The sequence below is a fragment of the Eumetopias jubatus genome, unplaced genomic scaffold, assembly GCF_037043125.1.
Source record: "Eumetopias jubatus isolate StellerSeaLion01/CBP00866 unplaced genomic scaffold, mEumJub1_p1.0 scaffold_7, whole genome shotgun sequence".
In the NCBI taxonomy this organism is placed as follows: Eukaryota; Metazoa; Chordata; class Mammalia; order Carnivora; family Otariidae; genus Eumetopias; species Eumetopias jubatus.
The window spans coordinates 5,746,482-5,768,990 of NW_028274813.1; the positions used below are offsets into that span (position 1 = coordinate 5,746,482).

Genomic DNA, 22,509 nt, shown 5'->3' on the forward strand with positions numbered 1-22,509 from the left:
GCAGTTGTAAATGGGATCGTTTCCTTAATTTCTCTTTCTGATAATCTATTATTAGAATTTGGCACTGCAACAGATTTATGTACAATTAATTTATGTGTGTTATTTGTATCCCATAACTATACTGAGTTCATTTATTACTACTAATAGGTTTTTGGTGGAGTTTTATGTTTTGACCTCATATTGTGCACATCTTGTTATTTTGTGTATCCTTTGAGAAATTATTGTAGGTCTAGATGATTTTACTACTTTGTCTTTTAACCTTCATACCAGCTGTGGGCTCTACATTTACCTTTACCAGTGAGTTTTTTCTTTTATGATTTTTTTTATTTCTAGTTATGGCCTTTTCTTTTCTGTTTAAAGAAATCCCTTTAACCTTTCCTACAAAGCTGGTTTGGTAATGATGAACTCCTTTAGCTTTTGCTTGTCTGGGAAACTCCTTAGAGATACCCAACCTTGCTGGGTTGAGTATTCTCGATTGTAAGTTTTGGCCCTTCAGGACCTTGAGTATATTGTGCTACTCCCTTCTGGTCTGTAAAGTTTCTGCTGAAAACTCATTTCATAGTCTTAGGTGGGGACTCCCTTGTACAAAACTAGTTGTTTATCTCCTGCTGCTTTTAAGATTCTCTCTCTAACTGTTGAAACTTTAATTATAATGTGTCTTGGTGTGGGTCTCTTTGGTTCGTCTTATTTGGAACTCTCTCTGCCTCCTGGATCTGATGTCTGTTTCCTCAGCAGGTTAGAGACGTTTTCAGCCATTATTTCTTCAAATAGGTCTTCCATCTCTTTCCCTCTTTCTTCTCCCTCAGTGAGCCCTATAGTGTGAATGTTAGTGCAACTTATGTTGTCTCAGAGGTCCCTTAAACTATCCTCATTTTTAAATTTCTTTTTCTTTTTCTTTTTTTTTTTTGCTGTTTCAGTTGGGTGATTCCCACTACCCTGTCTTCCAGATTGCTGCTCTGTTCTGCATCCTCTGATCTGCTGTTGATTCCCTGTAGTGTATTTTCCGTCTTAGTTACTATATTCTTCAGCTGAGTCTTTTTTCTATTTTTATCTCTTTGTTGAAGTTCTCACTGTGTTCATCCATTCTTCTCTTGAGTTCAATGAACACCTTCATGATCATTGCTCTGAACTCTTTATCTGGTAGATTGTTTAACTCTTTCATTTATTCTTTTTCTAAGGTTTTGTCTTATTTCATTTGGAACATATTCCTCTGTCCCCTCATTTTTGCCTGACTCTGTTTATTTCTGTGTATCAGGTAGATCAGTTATGTCTCCCAGCCTTGAAGGAGTTGCTTTATGCAGAAGGTGTCCTGTGGGACCCGCTAGAACGAACCGCCTTGGTCACCCAAGCCAGGTGCCCCAGGGTGAGCACTGTGCGGGCTGCCTGCACCCTTCTGTTGTGGCTGGATTGCAGTTGGTGCACACTCACTGGGTGTTGGGCAGGCCTCTGGCATGGCTGGCTGCAGGGTCCTGGCTGTGACTGTTGTGGGCCTTCTAGTGCATGGAGCTAGATTCCCGGAGCAGGCTTCAGGTATTGGCCTGCTGGGGATGGCAGGGGTGGGTTTATGGTGAATTTTAAGTTTATTTATTTATTTAACTAATCTCTGTACTCAGTGTGGGGCTTGAACTCACAACCTTGAGATCAAGAGTCACATGCGCTTTTGACTAAGCCAGCCAGGTGGCCCAATATGCTGAATTTTACTTTATTTTTTTTTAATTTTGAAAAAAAAATTAAAAAAAATTGATTTTATTTATTGAGAGAGAAAGAGGGCACACACGTGAGAGAGAGCACAAATTGGGGAAGGGGCAGAGGGAGAGGGAGAAGCAGACTCCCCACTGACAGGACCCTGGGATCACAACCTGAGCCAAAGGCAGACACTTAACTGAGCCACTCAGGCGTCCTGATATGCTGAATTTTAAATGAAAGCAATATTTGCCAAGCATTTTTGTAGGATTTCATCAAGAAAAAATGTATTTACCATATCAGAACTTATGCTATATTTATAGAAGTAGGACGACTGATTGTCCTTTGCCTTAAAGTAACATCCAGAAAACAGTGGCCTAAATCTTTCCCCCAGCCCCACCACTTATTACTGGGCAGCTTTGGACATAGTGGTAACTTCTGTGCCCATCAGTTATGGCATCAATAGCACGGGGCTAATAACAGTGCCTATTTCATAGGCATCACAATGATTAAATTATAGTTGACCCTTGGACAATGCAGGGGTTAGGGACACTGACCCTTTCCACCCCCAATGAAAATCCACTTACAACTTTTGACTCCCCAAAAACTTAACTACCAATAACCGGTTGACCAGAAGCCTTACGGATAATGTAAACAGTTGATTAACACATATTTTGTATATGTATTATGTACTATATTCTTACAATAAAGTAAGCTAGAGGAAAGAGAATATTAGGGAAATCCTAAGGAAGAGAAAAATACATTTACAGCACTGGACTGTAAAAAATCCATATATAAGCAGACCTGCACAGTTCAAACCATGTTGTTCAAGGGTCCACAGTATATATAATACATGTAAAGTTCTCAAAAGAGTTCCTTGCACAGAGTGCTTAGCAAATGGCCATCGTTGATGTCAACCTCCCTCCCTCCTCCTCTCTGTCTCTCTCTCCTGGAGACGCAGAGAGCTTTCGTATGTACCAAGCATGGTACTTCCTTTTCTAGGACAAGAGTTTATATGCATGCTCTGAATGTCAGTCACCCTATCAAGGAAATTGGTTTCACAGTGGTGGTCATAATGCTCTCATCTTACAAATGACTGGGGACTCTGATCATGCTGGATTGATGAATTTAACCAGAGTCCAAAGTCTTTATCCTGAATCACTGAAATCTGAAATAACTGAAATGAAAAGTAAGGTACTATGAAGCTCATGACAAATAATTCTAGCCTGCTTCCTTGATACAGATGTGTCCTTCTGAAACAATAACTGCTTTTTACCATTCTGTGTATTTGCACTTTCATTATTGATAAGTGTGAGGAGCTGCAAGTGTAAGTTACCTTATCAATAATCATGGATTATGTGGTGGAATTGTCTTCTTGATTATGGTTTAGAGTCCTTAGGTTAATCAGTAGATTGAGATATTTGGGTGGGGGAGTGTCAAAAGACAAAGAAACAAAGCTAATTAGAACTTAAAAGATAGAAGTTGTTTGTCCAACCCCCTTTTCCGGCAGGGAAGTAGAGGCACAGGGAGCTGGGTGATGAGCATGACCCGGGAAGGGACAGGCTAGCCTTTTCCAAGGGTGCACGCTGCTGGATGAGATGGAGTATGGAGGAGGGAAATCTGGTGACTCTTTGGCACAAAGGACTGCCGTGCTTGGTCCCATTTGCTCCCTCTTGGATTCTTAGAGCTTTCTCAAATAAATGCATTTAAAGGTAGATTTGGGGAAAGAGAGAGAGAGGGAGAAAGAATATTCTCTGACCCCTAGATGGTGGGAGAATATCCTCATCTTAAGGGATGGCAGCTAGAAGAAACGGAGAAGGAAAGCTGTGTCTCTGAAGCCTGTGGGAACAGCTCTCAGACCAGGAGCGTGGGGTCCCCATTTCCCTGGTGATAACTGCACTGCAGCCAGATCGCCTGGTCCCCTGGCCCTACCTCTCTTCCCCCGTGGAGTCCTGGTGGTTTGGGAAGTTATCACCTCCTGTATCTTGCCTCTTGTTCGGGCTGTTCTGGAGCCAAAGACAGGAAATCTAATTCCACAAGGTCAGTGCTCTCCTCTGCCACCCAGCAAAGGAGGGTGTTTCCTTAGCACTTGAAGGAGGAAGAGCCCTTTGAATGAAGAGCCCATGCGAGCCATTGGAGATTCTCTGGTGATCAAAACAGGCGTGGTCCCTGCCTCACTGAGGTTCCCTGCTGTGGGAGAGAAGCAGGCGTCAAAGGCTCTCACGCATGTGCATATATGTGCACACGTGTGCATACACACGCACACTCACGGAGCGGCAGACTGGGGTCGGCCGGGAGGAGGCAGAGCAGGGAACCCAGGGTGGTTGACCAGGGTGACCCCGGAGAAGGGTCTCCCGGCTTGTTGTTAAGTGAGTCCTCTGACTGCCGGTAGGCAGAACCCTCTCCCCACCGCCCCCCACATGTCTTTTTGCCCACCTGTCACACGGCATCTGCCAGAGTGCCTTCCGTTTCACATGGTCAGTAAATACAACATTTGTTGAATGAATGAATTTCTGGTCGTAACCTATTTTCACCTTTTTCTTCCCTGAGTCAATAAACATTTGGTGAGTAGATAAATGGTTGGCAGTCAGAAAATGCTGATTGTTCATAACTGTATTTGGTTCATGGTTGTCTATCTTCAGCGTTTACAATTGGTGACTAGTAAAGTTTTTGAAGAGGCATATCTTTTGCAGTGTTTCAGCAGATTTCAATTTAATTTAAACTGAATACAGGTCATAGATTTCAGTGCCTTCCAGTGAAAAAAACAATTCTTCCATCTTAGAGTAATTTTGTAAGTTTATTGAATGACGTTGATACTTCTCCACTGATCTTATTTTCTTAATTTAAACACTTTTATTACAAGGTAATATGCATTTTTGTAGAAAAATTAAATATATATAAGTGCAAAGCAAATAATTTAAATTTAATGTGTATTGATGTATTTATTTGATCATATTGAGTGAATTCAAAGAACTTTATGATGGAAAATTCCCTGAAGAGTTGGATGTAATCTGTGTTTAAAAATAAAAGTCTTAAAAATTGATTTTTTTCCCTCAAGAGCCAAATACCTGAACCATGCTTTGATTCTGATTTATGGTCATCAGAACTAAATTTTAGATCTGGTAGCTGTTTTGCAGCTTGTCATTCTGTTAAACTGTGTTATGTCCACTTAGAAAACGTAGGGCAGGTTGAGCATGAGGAGCATGCCGCCTGTGCAGCCTTCCCTGGGAGAGAGGCCTCCGTGTTCCGTGTAAATCTCCCTTCTGCCCCCCACCCCCGCAACCCCCACTCTTTGCGTTTTCCCCGTTCCCTCCTGCTGTCCTCTCCTGCCCTGTCCTTCCTCCTTTTTGTTTCTCTTCTGCCCGTCTCCTTCATTCAACTTCCTGCAGGGGAAGCCCTTCTTTCCTTCTGACCACCCTCGTGGAATTGCGTTGAAGAGGAGAGGTCTCCCCAGGCGTCAGGATAGGGCGTGGGTGAAGCTGTCTTTTGCCTCTCTTTTCTCCTCAGTCTGCATGGACCTAACATTTGCTGAGACCTGGATCCACACTGGGCTTAGGGAGCATGCCACGGGGCTGCTTTGTGGAGGGTTCTCTCAGGTGGCATTGAAAGCACCAAAGAGCTCTTGCTTCCCTGAGGAGTCACAGCTCCCAAACGTATAATTGCATCCACCCACATAGTTCAGATCTGAGGTTTGGTGACTGATTTTATCCTTGTAGAAATAAGAGAAACAGAACCAGCACTAGAGTTAGGTGTGACTACCCACAGGTAGTTAACCCTGCTGTCCCTTTTAATACACACTTAAGAAGTAAAGCCAAATATAATCTTAGTTGGAAAATTTTAATTGCATGCTATTTTTTTATGAGCTTAAACCAGGTACAACTTCTGAATTATGTATTTTGCCCTTCCTGATACTATAGTACCATTATTAAGTCACTGAACTACCATATATATTTTTGAAATTAACAAGTACATATTATAGCAGGCTATAAATTGTTTAAAATACAGTATTTAGGAGTCATTTTTATGAACTGAGCCGCTCTCCTTTTAGTATGTTTAAATGCCTCTTTGAAGGCGATTATTAAATGTGTTCAACTTGATTTCCTCATAAAAGTCTGTGTAGGTGGAGGTGAGTGTCTTTTAGAAAAGTAAAGATCCGATTTTGAAGTGCTTGGTGTTTGTGTCTTAGAGGCCATTTGCGTGTTCTAATCCTTTTTTTTTTCTTTCCCTTAGAGGGTTTTGAATCTGTCCTCAGGTTGAATACAGTTCCTTCTGAGAATTATTTTAGGAAATGCCTCTCTCTCTGTATGTGGGAGCATTTATCTTTGGTTTGGTTTATTTTAAAAATGCTTTCTGTTGGCTGTTAAAAAGAAAACAAACTTTAAGTCAAATGCATTTTGTTCGTGTGCAGAGCTGTTGCAAAGCTGTTTCCCATACTAGATGTTTCTGAATTAGGAATTCACATAATAACGAAGTCTGCTTATTTTGGTTCTCCACAAAGGTTTGTTGTATGAGCTTAAAAGAAGGCTGCAGCTGATCCGTGTAACACGTATTAACTGTTGGTCTAGTTTAAGCGCACGTCTGTATCTCTCATTTCTGATCAGCCCCAACAATCGGCACGCCGCACTGCAGCCATCTTCTTTTACACTTTATTAAATCTCTGTCAATTATAAATACCAAGGTTTTACATTAATGTCAAGATAGTGCATCAAAAATTCATGGAATATGTGACTTTTTCCAAGGGTATTTAATACTTAATGCATTTGTGTCATTTTTCTTTCCAGAGATATTGACAGGTTTTATTAAGTGTTTGTTAGGGAGATTTCATTTTTATCAAGGGACTATAAAGAGAAGCTGCATGCTAAATCAATTTTTTAAAGCCAGAATATTGTTCATTTTTTTCATCTTCAAACTCTTGTAATCCATAGGTTTTATTTAAATTTCCTCTCGGTTTATTTTTGTTTTATGTGAGTGATAGTTCAAGACAGAACTTTAATAAGGATCAAATATGCTGACTGTAGTGGTTTTTAATTTCCTTAAGCATAGCTACCAGACCCATGCAATATGGTAAATTCTTCAAAATGTCATACTTACATATTTAGCAATATTACTTCTTTTTATTGAAGCCAAACAAGCGATTTTAGATATTAATCTTTCCCAAACACAGTGATTATTTTGTACTGGATACAATATTACTGCGTCTCATCTGGAATACCTCCTTTTGGCAAAAAAGGGGATGGAGGAGGACTTCACTGGGTGTTGCCTGTTCACATAAGGAAACAGGAGCCCTCTTTTAAAAGTGAGCTCTTCAGGGCTTCAAGACTGATTATGAGCTTCCCCAACTGTTTATTTCTCCAACTTTAAATATTTATAATGCTCAAGAAAGCAAAAATATCGGTCACTTAAAAATCTGCAGAAAAATCTGTGGCTAGTGTCTAACCCTGTCTTTGTGGGGGTGGGGAGGGAGTTAATGCTTTGGCAGATCCCAGACTTGCCCCTGACACTGCCTGATGGCCCTCCTCACCCATCCCAGGTATATCATGTCTCGGAAATGAGTCACAGCGAAAGCTAATTGGCCACAAAGAGTAAGCTTTCTGTTTTAATTTACTTTTTATTTTTTTTAAAGATTTTATTTATTTATTTGACAGACACACACAGTGAGAGAGGGAACACAAGCAGGGGGAGTGGGAGAGGGAGAAGCAGGCTTCCCGCTGAGCAGAGGGCCTAACGTGGAGCTCGATCCCAGGACCCTGGGATCATGACCTGAGCCGAAGGCAGATGCTTAACCGACTGAGTCACCGAGGCTCCCCTACTTTTTTATTTTTAAAGTACAACTTAGGAATGTCTTCTCTTGGAGAAGATATGTCATGATAAACAAAGCCTTGATCAGATTTTGCTTTATAAGGTGAGGAATGTTTAGTTATCCTGCCTTTAATGGATGACCTTAAAGACTTCATCCAAGAACATTTTAGGAACGTTCAAATAACTTTGGGTTAATATTAAAATTTTTGCAAGTTGTGTTTTTAAACCTTAACTGGTCTTCAGCGGGAAAAAGACTTGGTGTTTAAAAAAAAAAAAATCATTGGGTCCAGAGCTTCAAGAGTGTTTGAAACCGGTATGTTTCTTATTCTTGTTCATATTTTCAGGATATGTGAAAATACTTCTTTTCAAAGTTAAATGTTTTTCACACGCAAATCATTTTCAATATTTCAGTGGTTCAAGATCCTTGTAAAACTATTGTACGATACTTTTAAGAGGTAGGGTAGGTGGTTGTTTTTTTTTTTTGAAACCAAATTTTGCTTGAGTAAAGCTGAAACAGTAGCTATTCTAGATAAACCCTAGTTTGGGTTTACGGTAAGTTGCTTTGTTAGGCCTTAACCCTGGGAACGAATTCAGGAATTCAGGAACTCTGCGGCTCTGCCTGTTCTACCCTGAGGCCAGTAGGTGGCGATAGTGCCACAGTGGTGAGAGCCCTGTTGAAATGAAGTTACTTGCCGTTCTCCATAGTGTCAAATTAAATTGTGCCTCAGCATAACTGTTAAGTACATGTGTTCTGTGGCAGAATAGCTTTTTATACCAGAATTACATACAGGAAGCACACCCTAATTTTTAAGCATATAAGAACAATTATTTCTAACGGATTCTGCAAATATTACATAACCCTACAGCCAAATAATCATCAAAATTAATCTGAAGAAAGCATTTGCTAATTTTTTCCCCCTGAGTTGTCTTTACGACTTCATCAGGACTATGAGCATGAACTTCTCTTTTCGGTAAGAAAGGTATATAAATAGGAGGAAGGGAAACATTTTGGAGAGTTAATTTTCCATCTTTTTGGCCCTTGAGGAGGTCACCTTGTTTGAGTACGGTTGCAGAGTCCACAGCTGTTTCAGGGTCCTGCAGTGGTGGAAGATCGTTGCTCAAGTCGTTTTGACATTCAGCATTCCAGTTTTGAAAATTGTCATCCTTTCTTCTATTCAGTAAGTCAGACTTTTTGGGAGGGTGGGTCAAATTCTTAATACCTATGGGATTGAGTGTTGGAATTTACCAACTCTCAAAATACCATAGTGCATTCCACAGTTTAAATGAATTAAAGTATTTTAAAGTAGCAAAAACAACAATGCTTCCCATGTCCTAGAGTTTGAAATGCGATGGCATGTGCACCATCCTGCCCCCGTCCGCCGTGGTGCAGATGTGAAGTGTCACTGTATTGTAAGTGAAGGGGTTTCGGCAGGCGAGGTCCTTGCTGTGGTGCTTCTTACCGGCACAGTGGTTCTGGGTTTGTGGAGGGACAGTTCTTATCTGCTGAATTTGTACTTTTATAAGGAAAAACCTGAACACTGTTATGGTTAAGTTTTATAATGGTAAATGGAAAGCATCTTTAGGCTGTTAGAACATGGCCTTACATTTCATTCATTACAAAGAAGAGGGAAAGAAGCTTCAAGCTCTGGGATTCTCACATCATCGCTGGGGTTGACCAAAGCATCGGATTTTTTTTTTTTTTTTTTTTTAACAGAAAATCCCAATCTGCCACCAGCAGCTGGAAAATTCCTCTGGGCGATATGTCATTTTATATATTGACTTGAGACATACCCTCTTTAATTTCATTTATGTTCCTGCAACATTTCAGACTTACACACATATTATATTTTGACTTTTCTTCCTAAGGGTTAACACTGGGTGAAGAATTAGAGGAGAGAGCAGGCACCTGGGAGCTAACACCCAACTGGCAGCCTTTTGTAGTATATAATTTGCCTAAAATTGCGCACTGAGCACAAGCTTTTGTTTTCTAATTGATTTACGGTTTGAGCCACTTTTACCTCATCCCCTACTGTCCTGCGCGCGGTGCCAGCAAGTACATTACAGAGAGCGATGATAAATGGTCGTGCACTTGTGATGCTAATGCGTCAGGATACAAACTGCATGCTGCACAGAGCTGCACGCATCAGCAGCGGCGCAGAGACTGGACAGCGGGGTCTCGCCGCATCTCAGGGATGGCCGTTTGCTCACTTGGTCACTTGCTGCCGTCTGTCTGTCAGACCGGAATTGAAACCGAAGATTAAAATTATGCTGTTACAGCTTTTAATTTCTTAACTGACAAAAAGTTTTTGAGCGCTGGAAAGGTCCAGGGTCAGGGGGTCATTGTGCTGAGAGAATAGGGAATGGATAAAATGTTCTCATAAGTGTGACGTTTGAGACATCGTTACCAAATGTTCTTTTGTCCAGAGGGGGAGAAATGTAGTCCGATTTAAATAGGCCATTCTCTGTTTTATCTTTGTCTTGTTTGTAAAATTTACGATTTCACAAAACTCTCTTGATTTTCTGTACTTGAGCCGCATTTACTACGTATATGATTCATTTGCACATAAGTTGATTTCCATCCAAATGATTTAAGTCGGAGATAAATGAAAGAACCTTCAATTTATTAGAGTGCCTTTAATTGCTCCTTTTATGGATATAAGACGAGATTTGAAATGTATTCATGAGGGATGTGCAGCTTGTGGGTAGAAGGATTTGAGGAAGGCCAGGACAGACCCCTAACTTCGGAGGCTCCCGGTTTCGGTTTGGATCAGATTCTCAGAGCGTGGGTGTGCCCACCTTTGGTAAAGTCAGTCCACCTTAAATTTTATTTTTGCGTGGTGTCTATGGGTTCTGGTATCGAAATATGAAGAAGCAGATTTATGGCGGCTGCTGGGCACAACAAATTAAGTTGACAGTGATGTATGAGAGCATAATAGCATGATGATCCCTCAGTAGCGCGGCTGGACGCCTCCTGCTTCATTTGGCTCTTGTTAGGATCTGTTAGGCAGCTAAATAATGAAATTCTGCTGACTGATTTCTGTTTTCCCTTCTTCTCTTTTCACGTCTGCTTTCTGAAACTTCTAATTCCCAGACCCATCCTCACGCCAACAAACTGCCCTTGAAGGATGCTTTCACTTATGAGGACTACAGGTTGGTGTGTGTGTGTGTGTGTGTGTGTGTGTGTGTGTGTGTGTGTGTGTGTGTGTGTGTGTGTGTGTGTGTGTGTTGGGGTGTGGCGGGGGATGGTTGTGGTGTGTGTGTGTTTACATCTTTGGTGTGTGTTGTGTATTGTGTGCGTTGGGGGGCTGGTTTCTGAGTGATTTGGGGATCTTGGAAGTGGCAAGTACTTCAGTAAGAAGTGACCTGCTGTCACCAGTTAAAGCCCCCAGACACGTAGTCCTGCAGAAGTTATAATGGACAGCTGGGGTAAGGATCAGCATTTTAATAACCACACAGAAATTGTCCTCACCTGTAGTGGTGGGGGATTAGCCGAGGTGGCCAGGTGATAGTGGAGATTAACTTTCATGTGGGGTGGTCGTGAGGACTTTTTCCCCTTTTTAAATAGACTATGTTAGTGTGAAGTGGGGACTTCTATAAAAATTTAAATTCAGTCAATTAACATATAGTGTATTATTAGTATCAGAGGTAGAGTTCAGTGATTCTTCAGTTGCGTATAACACCCAGTGCTCATTACATCATGTGCCCTCCTTAATGCCCATCCCCCAGTGACCCCATTCCCCACCCCCCTCCCCTCCAGCAAGCCTTGGTTTGTTTCCTGTGATTAAGAGTCTCTTATGGTTTGTCTCCCTCTTTGATTTCATCTTGTTTTATTTTTCCCTCCCTTTCCCTATGCTCCTCTGTTTCGTTTCTTAAATTCCACATATGAGTGAAATCATACAATTTTTTTAAACAAAAAGATTTAATTGACTGCACACCGTAATAAAAAATAACATGCCACATTTTGTTGAGTTCTTAGAGGGTTTCTGCTCAGAAAGGAGTTATGTTGTTTGCCTTTCACTGAGGTTTCGTACAGGTGCAGAGTTAGCATTTGGGTAGGAGAAGGTGGTGTGGGCTCGGGGGCGGGGTGGGGGTTCCCGGCCGTGGTGAAGACTGGAGGCCTGGAGATCTCTGTCTCTGCCCCTCCTTCCAGACCCTCTGTCTCCCTGGAGGGAACATCCCCCCTTTATCCTCGCCCCTGGGTTTTCTCTGTCTCCTTTTCCCTCCCAGTTTCCCCTTCCTCCCCCAGTCCTAGATTTAATTTTAAATGATGATAAGAAGGCCAGTCATGGATGACCTGTGGTACTTAGGATAAGGTTTTGAACACTGGTGAGACATCAGACAAACCATAGTTTCTCGTTGAGGTCTCACTGCACTGGGCTCTGAAATGTGCCTACCGTAGTTCACCTCTTTTCTGATCGTTACAGGTGGGCAGTCTCTTCTGTTATGACTCGACAAAACCAAATTCCCACGGAGGACGGTTCCCGGGTGACCCTGGCGCTGATTCCTTTATGGGACATGTGCAATCACACCAACGGCCTGGTAACGCCCCCTCTGCGTTGTGTTTAATCCGGGGAGCTGTGGTGAATAAGCTTTAGAGTGGACATTCCACCTGCAAATCCTGCCCCCTTGCTGCCTCCCTCCAGAGGGAGCAGGCAGAACCAAGCCGAGCCACCTCTCCGACCTCCCACAGAGAGAAGCTGGTGTTTTTCTCTCTCTGCGTTCGCTGAATCCTAAAAACCAGGAACTTGAATCTCATTCCACTTTCAGAAACCACAGTGAACTGCATTTATTTGCTAAGCCATAATTCCAGCCTAAACATTCATTTTCTTATCTTATTGAACCACAGACTAAACCAAAGTTTCTTTTTTCTTACTGTCTTAAAATACTGATTTATTGAAGGGAAAAAAAAAAAAAACAAAAAAACCTTTCTTCTTTCTTGTGTTTCCTTTTCTTGTTCCTTGTTTTCACTCTTTGCTGACTACGGTCCCGGCTATTATGTTCTCTGACTGCTCGCTGTTCCCTTTCCCTTCACCTGACACACTGCCACATCCTTGGCCCTGCTTCCTAACCTGCTTTCGTTCAGGAGCTGGGGCTGGTTTCCCTGGTGCTGGGGCAAGGAGGAGGCACACTGGGGCATTTGGCTCCCGGCCTCGCACGCAGGGTTGGCGTGGGAAGCACCGGGTAGGAGACACTGAGAAAATAAGGAAATTTTAGGGTGATTGTTAATTATGACATGTGAAAGGAGGAAGCCACGGAAGCCGGCTCCCTGTTCCTCAGTGTTCCTTGGGGTCCCGGCAACGGTGGAGGTTCACGCGTTCTCTGTGCTGAGGTGGTTGTCTGAGCAAGATTTCCTGATACCCGTATAGAGAAATAGGATCAACTTCAGAATGTTTTGAATTTTTAAGCATAATAACTGGAATACCAGCTTGGTTACTTTTTTGTTCATCTTTTCTCAACATCAGCTCCCTTTGTTATTATTAGCAGTACTGTAAACGGGCTTAAAAAATGCTGTAAATGAGTATTTCACATCTAACCCCACGAAATGTCCAGAACACGTGTAACACGTGCCAAACACTTGAAGCTAGAATACCTTGGTGCTAATTTGGAAAGGTGTAGCAACCAGCATACTCTTAACTTGTAGAGAATGAAGAGTTCCCCTCTTATAATTATATTTCTGCCTTAGTTTAGATATGCTTAATTTAATTAGCCATAGTAAGGAGCAGCATATTTTATTTACTTTCATTCTTTTTTGTTTTTGTTTTTTTTTTCTTTCAGAGCTATCTTAACACTGATTACAAGATCGAAGTTCTAAAATTTTTCAAAAAGCTTTTAATATTTGACTATAGTATTTTTCTTTTTGCTTCACTGGATTAGATCATTGGTTCTCAAACTTGATTGATCATTAGAGTTTATTGTTTTATTTCTAAAATTTAAAAAAGTCCATACTCTATTGTAAACAAACAAAAACAGTTAAACAGAGGCCTCTGCGGGAATAAAATATGGAGGTTCCCTTCCCCTCCAGCACCCCACCAGCACCCGGCCCTGCCCCTGGCCCGGGTCCCTGTGCTCAACACCCTCCAGGTACATGGTTAATGGTTTTGTGCAAATCTTTCTCTCCTTTGTGTGCATTTGTGCCCTCATACCCTTACATACACACTGGTTTTTGTGTTGCTTTCATGTAAATCAGATTAAACTATTCACTCTTTTCCCTCTAGGAGTAAAAAACAAAAACGTAGTGCATCTCAAAATAAAAGTAATGCATGGGTGACAACCACGAATGCTGTATTTTCTCTAGCTTTGTTCATAAACTCTGCATCCCACCCCAGGGCTGGCGAAGCATCGCTGGCCTTTAGAAGGTTTCTACAAGATGGTAGTGCTTTTTCTTACAGTGGTCGTCTTCCCTGAATACTTAACTCCATACCTTGGTTGAACCGTTTTCCCTTGTAATTATAAGGCTTCAAGGGAAATTGCATCTGGTAGAATCTGAGAATCTATTTTAACACTATGAAGTTGTATATTACATGTACTAACAGTTAATCTCTTTTTAAAAATAAGGTCCTTGAAATTAAGGCTTGGCTTTTCAGACGGTCGATTTTCTGTTTTGTGTGTGTCTATCCTGACAGTCGTTGTCTGTCTGTTCTATCACCGAGGGTGTAGGTAGAAATTTGTAACCCGGCAACGCTGTGCTTCTGACAAAAACCTGCTTCTGGGAGCAGAGATGGGAGAGCCGAGCCTACAGCAGTAATTCCAGACCAGGAGCAGCAGGGAACTAGGGGAGAAGGGAAAAGCCTGGGTTGGTCCCTGGGCCAGAGATGGTGGCACGTTGTGAGCCCATTTCCTAGCCACTTGGAGAAATAGAGTCAGACAAGTTCATGGACATCATATTAAATTGTAAGATAAGATGTATCTTTAAATTCTGCGTGACTGGTTCAGAATTAATGGAAGCAGCAGTTTTCCTTTCTTGAGCTGGTTTGGTTTGTGCAGAGGACAATGCCAAGTGGTTTATAGGCCACTGTGTCCGTTCTAGTAGGTAAAGCATGTTGGAGTAACCAGCCCTTGTATTTGAGAGCGTAACTCTCCTGGAAATTTAAGCAGAATTGAGAGAGGCTCTTTTTCAGGGTCTTTCTGGTTGAGTATTAAAACATCTAAAACATTTAGATTTATACAAGGCTTCCAGTCTCAGAGTGAAAGCCCAGGTTTTTATAAGTAACAGACAAAGCTCCCTGCTCAACTTGTCCCCACTATACTTCTAGCACACACAGGTCTGGGACCTGGGCTTCCTCAGACACCAGCACACACTCATCTCTGGGCCTTTGCATGGGCTGTTCCTGCTGCCTGAAACACTGTCTGCAAGACCACTCACAGACTTCCTCAAGGAAGGCTGCCCTGGGTGCCCTGTGTAACATTTCCATGCCTCCCCTTCCGTGGGCCTCCCTTCCCAGCCTGTTTCTACCTCCCGTGTTTCTACCTAATTATTTTTGTTTCTTGCTGGCCCTTCCCCGCCCCTCCTGCTTCCCTGCCTGCCCTCCTGCTCTCTGCGGCTCCTGCTGGGGCCCGTGTAAACACGGCTGTGGAGCTGCAGACTTTCAGGGCAGGGAGCTCTTGGGCAGTTCCTGTTCCATCCTTGTCACCTGAATCATGTTTTGGGGTCAGAAAAGCGATTTTGACATTGGGCAGGAACTTCCCAGAGCTGATCTTATCAAGTGTTGAAACTGTCCTGTGAGTGGAGATGTGCCAGATTCCTGGGAGCTGCATTCATCTGTCACCGCTTTTGTGTCTCTGTTGGCTTTTGCAGAGCAGAAGCATGAGGGATTTCTAGGTAGATGGTTCATAGGCCATTGGTTCTGGGGATACTGGGCTTAAGGATGATCGTCCCATGGCCCTCCATCCTAAAAATGCCGTTCCCTGGATTCGGAAGTAAGTTTTTGGATCCAAGCTGTTGATACCTTTATGAGCAAGTAGCACTTGCGGCGGTCTGGAGTGTTGCTTCTCAGGACAGAATGAGGAGGTCAGAGTAATTCATGAACAGTTTCAGACAATCTAAGAGATTGGGGAGGCTGCTCTGAGGGGTGGACGTCTAAGAAGGAGCTTTTTTTTTTAAGATTTTTTTTTTTTTAATTTATTTGACAGCGAGAGAGGGAACACAAGCAGGGGGAGTGGGAGAGGGAGAAGCAGGCTTCCCACTGAGGGGAGAGCCCGACGCGGGGCTCGATCCCAGGACCCTGGGACCATGACCTGAACTGAAGGCACACGCTTAACAACTGAACCACCCAGGTGCCCCAGAAGGAGCTTTTAATATAAATGGGAGACCCTGTTCCTTACCCTGGTGGTTCATGCATCAAGTAAATATTATCAAAGAGTTCCAGGTGTCGGGTACAGGGTGCTCTGCTGGGGACACAGGTGAAAAGGGAGCTCCAGGTCTGGCTGGTGGGGCAGGTGTTAGGGGAGGGGTGACAGCACAGGGGCTCTGGGAGTGCAGGGTGGTTGGGTGGGATGAGGGCAGGCACCCCTAAAGAAGCCAGGGCTCGGGTAAAACAGGTGCGAAAGGTAGTTCTAGGCATGAGGGAGCTGGAGCAGAGACCGGTGTGGCAGGCAGTCCGGTCAAGAGGCCGGAGGGAGACATGGGCCTCCTCATAAATTGGCTGTGCTCCAGAATTTGCATTTTTTCCTATGGGTAGAGTGGAGGGCCACCAAAAGGTTTTAACCAGGAGGTCAACATAGTAGTGTCACTAGAGATGCAGGAAGGACAGTGAGGAATTTGAAGCCGGTCGGAAGGTTTTTGCAAATGGTAAGGACCTCGGCCACGCAGGGCAATGACGAGGAAGGAAAGAGCCCAAATTTAGGAGTTCAGGTGCCAACCGGTAGTGGCACCAGGGATATCGTTGTGCCCTTGTGCATCAAGACATGGACTTGCCTGGCCCCCCAGGACAGGAGAGACTGGGGAGAGATGCAGGTTTCTGGTGTAGGGAGCGGGTTTGGGGCAGCGGGCTTAGAGATGCTAACAACCTAGCACGCAGCTGAAAATGTTTAGGCTACAGCTTAGTTATTTTATTTTCCCTTTGCTTATCTGAAAGTTTCAATTTCTCTAATTTCAGGGTAAAATATGTACGTAATCTAGAAACAGGCTTTTCTTTTTCCCTGATTCTTTATCCAACGGAAGACACGCTTTCACTTCTTGGTGGCCAAACGTGGGAGAAATGATATTTGCCATTCAGCTAGAGTTCTCCAGGAGACCCTGCTTCCATCTGTGGGGCTTGCTTTGGGACAAGTGACTCTGCTTGAGGCCAGCGAGTGATAATCTGTACACTGTATTTTCCTAATAGTTAGGTCCTTTACTCGAGGTGCGGAATCTTGTATAAGAATCTCTGGTATAAACAGGATTAATGGAAATTACCAAGCAGTTCTTTGTCAGCTTAGTAAAGCATGCAGAGTGCAGTACCTTTGGGTATCTTTTATCTTCTAATTGCCGAAAAAGACCCTCATGAGCAAGGGGACTGCAGACCTTGGTGCTAACAGTTGTCACCCTCTCCCCCACCTAGATCACCACCGGCTACAACCTGGAAGATGATCGCTGTGAGTGTGTCGCCCTGCGGGACTTCCGGGCCGGAGAGCAGGTAGGCGGCATAAGGTCGGCTGGCCAGTGGGCATGGGGTTAATACTGCGTGGATCAGTTTGAGAGGGTATTTAACTCAGAAAAGTGGGGGATTTGTATTTAGGACTAGTTAGGGAACACATCTTGAGACCCAAAGCTGTAAGAAACATACTGTGCTTTGGGTCCACAAAGAAAAAAGACGTGAAGGCACTTACTTGCACAGTTGACCTAATATTTGTGATCCTGTCAACTGAAAATAAACTTTGTGTTATGACAGTAGAACATAATTTTCCATTACATAATCTGCATTGTTCTCTCTGTTGATTAGAACCTTCTTTATAAAGAGGCTGTTTATTTAAATGGCAAAAACAAGGGGACTGGGCGCCGTGGATCTTATATATCCACTTTAATCCGTGAATTTTTCTCTCATAACCTGGGTTGGGGCAGGGTCAGGCCTTTCAGTACATTTGAAAATGCGCATCTTTGAATGGCTGCTTTCTGCCTCTTGGGCTTATGACCAAGCAGTTAACCCCCAAAAGCAGAACTGACGTTGGCCGTTGACCGACCATTGACGTTCCAACTGAGACAAAACCAACAATATTACTCTAACGCAGTGCTGATCGGCCCTTCCTGCAGAAGAGTTAGAAACCCTCCGACTAGGTGCCGAATTGCTACGGGACCTGGAAATGAATGTCTGACAGACGTTGTCTGAGATCTTGTTCCAGGAGAGACTCTTGTATTAGAAGGAGGGAGGGGGGACGGTTGCCTGTTGTCAGCCGTATGTACTAGTCTCGCTGTCCCGGGGACGGGGAGGAGGCAGGGAGCGCCGCGGCAGCAGGAATAGACACCCTCTGTCACCCGGCTCAGTCCGGGTAGCTGGGGGGTTGCGGGATCGCAGGCAGACGCGTAGTCACTGTAGAGCTGTTGTGTGTCCCTAGTGGAAAGGCCAGTTGAACATAGGGGAACTGATCCTTTGCCCTGCTCTGTATTGAGAATGATGTTGAATTTCTTTTATATCCCTTTATTTTTTTCTTTACTGCATCTCAGATTTACATTTTTTATGGCACTCGGTCAAATGCAGAGTTTGTGATCCACAGTGGTTTTTTCTTTGACAATAATTCACACGACAGAGTGAAAATAAAGCTGGGAGTGAGTAAGAGTGACCGGCTGTACGCCATGAAGGCTGAGGTCCTCGCCCGTGCCGGCATCCCCACGTACGTACGGAAACGCTCACCTCTTTCCCGTGTCCCTTGAAGTATTTCCAGTTGTGTAGTGTTTTGTTGGTGCGTTAATACAACTTCTCTAGAGTGGTTTTTCTTCATGTCTTCGTCCCTGCTGCACAGCAGGTTTAAACAGAGATGCATGGTGTCGTTGGGAGCAGGCCTGGTCCATTCCAGGGGACACGGCCTGAACTCCTCATTAAGTTAAATAAATACTGTGGATCGTTAGTGTCTTTCACCTTGAAAAGGTTAATGACCCGGATCAATTTGTTTCATTTAATTCTTTGCCACCATTAGTTTCTGTAATGAAGTCATGATCCCCATTCAGGAATTTCTGGCTAAATTCTTTGCGATTTTCTTGCATTTGAGGTGCAAAATGATAAAGAGGACAAGAATTATGATTTATTAGTTCTCCGGGGAATGGAGGAACCATTCTTAATGAAAATGGATTATCCAGACCTGTTTTTATTGAACTTGTCAATATTTGATTAATGATTAAATGTGAACTCAACATAAATTATTGTTAACATTTTTTGAGAACCACGGGCATACTTAATTCTCTGAGCATGTCGTGTGCACCCTGAGGTGAAGGCTTTTAGACGCCGGACAGCCGGCAGTCACCGCCGTCCTCTCCGGGCAGCCCGCCGTCCTGCGCTTCCCAGGCATCCAAGGCAGTACTCGTGGGGCTCGGGCGAGGGGTGGGCACCCCTTGAGGACCCCCATCCTGCAGAGTGTAGAGTGAAGGGATCTCACTTGCCGGGAGCAGGTGCCCAGGCAGGGGGCTAATGCTGTTCCCACTTTTGTCAGTTCCAGTGTATTTGCGCTGCATTTTACCGAGCCACCGGTCTCTGCGCAGCTCCTGGCTTTTCTCCGCGTGTTCTGCATGACCGAAGGTAAATGATTTCTGGGGGGGAACAAAGATGTTGACTTTTTAAAAAATTCATGAGGTGTAAATCATAGATTTAGATTAAAGATTCAGATTAAAGATACAATTGTTTAAAACTAGAGCACTTTTTGGGGAGAGGGGAGAAGGCACTATTGGAAAATGAAGTGGATCTCTTTGACCCTGGGAATGTTTTATTAAATCCTTGATGTGTTGTCAATATTCATCTGTACTAAACAACTGGTTCCCTACTGGGTTGGAAGAAAACTTAAAACATCTGGGGTTGTCTGCATGAAAATTCTGTGTTTGTAGCGGGGAGTCTTTGCTGTCCTCGCTCTGCAGACAGGCTCCTCTCACTCGCGCGTGCTGACGTGAGTGCCCTCTGACGTCACGTGGTCAGCGTGGCATACGTGGGCCACAGGACTTCACTGGGCAGCCGACTCTGCGTTCCAGATCTGAAACTGCTGGCAAGCTTTTAATGTCAGGCATCCTGTTAGAGTCATTAACGCTGCAAACAGAATCTGTTTACATCACAAAATGTTCTTGTCTGCAGCCTCTGATTTCGGGTACAGAAAGTGTTAAATGTATGTATTGAGCATCTACTTTTATGTTTACTTAAGACAAGACATTTGGGGTTTCTTATACTGACATTTGACCTATTGTGGTTGCATTTTCATTTTTTGTCTGAAAATGTATCCCCCCGCCCCAATCCCATGGTCCTGAGGTTTCACTTTTACATTTTTTTTAAGTTTCTATTTAAATTCCAATTAGTTAATGTATAGTGTAATATGTACAATATGGGAATCATATAGCCCCTGTGCTGATCACAAGTGCACTCCTTAATCCCCATCACCTATTTCCCCCATCTCCCCCCGCCCCGCCACCTCCCCTCTGGAAACTATCAGTGTGTTCTATAGAGTTAAGAGCCTCTTTCTTGGTTTGTCTGTCTCTCTTTTTTCCCTTTTGCTCGTTTGTCTTATTTCTTAAATTCCACATATGAGTGAGATCATATGGGGCACCTGGGTGGCTCAGTTGGTTAAGCGACTGCCTTCGGCTCAGGTCATGATCCTGGAGTCCCGGGATCGAGTCCCGCATCGGGCTCCCTGCTCAGCGGGGAGTCTGCTTCTCCCTCTGACCCTCTTCCCTCTCGTGCTCTCTATCTCTCATTCTCTCTCTCTCAAATAAATAAATAAAATCTTAAAAAAAAAACATGAGTGAGATCATATGGTATTTGTCTTTCTCTGACTTATTTTGCTTAGCATTATACTTTTTATCTCCATCCGCATCGTTGCAAATGGCAAGAGTTCATTCTTTTTGGTGGCTGAGTAATATTCCATTATATGTATACACCACAATTTCTTTATCCATCAGTTAGTGGCCATTTGGTGTCTTTCCATATTTTGGCTATTGTTAGATAATGCTGCTGTGTACATCGGGGTGCCTGTATCCCTTGAAATTAGTATTTTTGTATTCTTTGGTAATACCTAGTAGCGTAATTGCTGGATCATAGGGTAGTTCTATTTTTAACTTTCTGCGAAACCTCCATACTGTTTTCCACAGTGGCTGCACCAGTTTGCATTTCCACCAACAGTGTAGGAGGGTTCTCCTTTCTCCGCATCCTCACATCCTCGCCGACACCTGTTGTTTCTTGTGTTGTTAATTTTAGCCACTCTGACTGGTGTGAGGTGGTATCTCATTTTGGTTTTGATTTGCATTGCCCTGATGGTGAGTGATATTGAACATCTTTTCCTGTGTTTGTCGGCCATTTGTGTGTCTTCTCTGGAAAAACGTCTATTCATGTCTTCTACCCATTTTTTAACTGGAATATTTGTTTTTCGGGTGTTGCGTTTGTTAAGTTCTTTATATATTTTGGATACTAACCCTTTAATCAGGTACGTCATTTGCAAATATCTTTTTCCATTTAGTAGGTTGCCTTTTAGTTTTGTTGATTGTTTCCTTTGGTGTGCAGAAGCTTTTTATTTTGATGTAGTCCCAATAGTTCATTTTTGCTTTTGTTTCCCTTGTCTCGGGAGACATACCTAGTCCTACAGCTGATGTCAAAGAGGTTGCTGCCTGTGTTCTTCTCTAGGATTTTAATGGTTTTCTGCCTTATATTTAGGTCTTTAATCCATTTTGAGTTTATTTTTGTGTGTGGTATAAGGAAATGGTCCAGTTTCATTCTTCTGCATGTTGCTGTCCGGTTCTCCCAACATCATTTGTTAAAGAGACTGTCTTGGGGCGCCTGGGTGGCTCAGTTGGTTAAGCGACTGCCTTCGGCTCAGGTCATGATCCTGGAGTCCCGGAATTGAGTCCTGTATCAGGCTCCCTGCTCAGCAGGGAGTCTGCTTCTCCCTCTGACCCTCCCCACTCTCATGCTCTCTCTCTCTATCTCATTCTCTCTCTCAAATAAATAAATAAATAAATAATCTTAAAAAAAATAGACTGTCTTTTTCCATTGGATATTCTTTCTTGCTTGGTCAAAGATTAATTGACCATATAATTGTGGGTTCATTTCTGGGTTTTCTGTTCTGTTCCATTGATCTATGTGTCTATTTTTATGCCAGTACTATGCTGTTTTGATTACTGCTACTTTGTAGTATAACTTAAAGTCCAGAATTGTGATGACTCCAGCTTTGTTTTTCTTTTTCAAGATTGCTTTGGCTATTCGGGGTCTTTTGTAGTTCCATACAAATTTTAGGATTGTTTGTTCTAGCTCTTGTGAAAAATGCTATTGGTATTTTGATCGTGATTGCACTAAATGTGTGGATTGCTTTGGGTAGTATAGACATTTTAACAATATTTGTTCTTCCGATCCATGAACAGGGAATGTCTTTCCATTTCTTTGTGTCTTCCTCAATTTCTTTCATAAGTGTTCTATAGTTTAATTTAGAGTACAAATCCCTTACCTCTTTGGTTTAGGTTTATTCCTAAGTATCTTACTGTTTTTGGTGCAATTGTAAGTGGGATTGATTGCCTAATTTCTCTTTCTTTTGCTTCGTTATTGGTGTATAGAAATGCAACAGATTTCTGTATATTGATTTTGTATCCTGCAACTTTACTGAAATCGTTTATCAGTTCTAGCAATTTTTTGGTGGAGTCTTTTGGGTTTTCTCTATATAGTGTCATGCCTTCTGCTAATAGTGACAGTTTTACTTCTTTGCTGATTGGGATGCCTTTTGTTTCTTTCTGTTGTGTGACTGCTGAGGCTAGGACTTCAGTACTGTGTTAGATAACAGTGGTGAGAGTGGACATCTCTGTCTTGTTCCTGACCATACAGGAAAACTTCTCAGTTTTTCCCCATTGAGGGTGATATTAGCTATGGGTCTTTGATA

At 42.9% G+C, this 22,509-nt stretch overlaps 1 protein-coding gene across 5 annotated transcripts in view; it reads left to right on the forward strand.

Annotated features, from left to right (window-relative positions):
• SETD3 (SET domain containing 3, actin N3(tau)-histidine methyltransferase) overlaps positions 1-22,509 on the forward strand; it is a 77,918-nt gene that overhangs the window by 50,106 nt on the left and 5,303 nt on the right. For 4 of the 5 annotated variants that reach the window (XM_088024458.1, XM_088024459.1, XM_088024461.1 and 1 more), the window contains 5 exons: positions 10,574-10,632; positions 11,907-12,021; positions 17,022-17,096; positions 18,122-18,288; positions 19,102-19,187. In XM_088024458.1, the coding sequence (XP_087880584.1) occupies positions 10,574-10,632; positions 11,907-12,021; positions 17,022-17,096; positions 18,122-18,288; positions 19,102-19,187 (502 nt within the window). The remainder of the gene's footprint in view (positions 1-10,573; positions 10,633-11,906; positions 12,022-17,021; positions 17,097-18,121; positions 18,289-19,101; positions 19,188-22,509) is intronic. The other variant, XM_028099419.1, reaches the window with a different exon arrangement.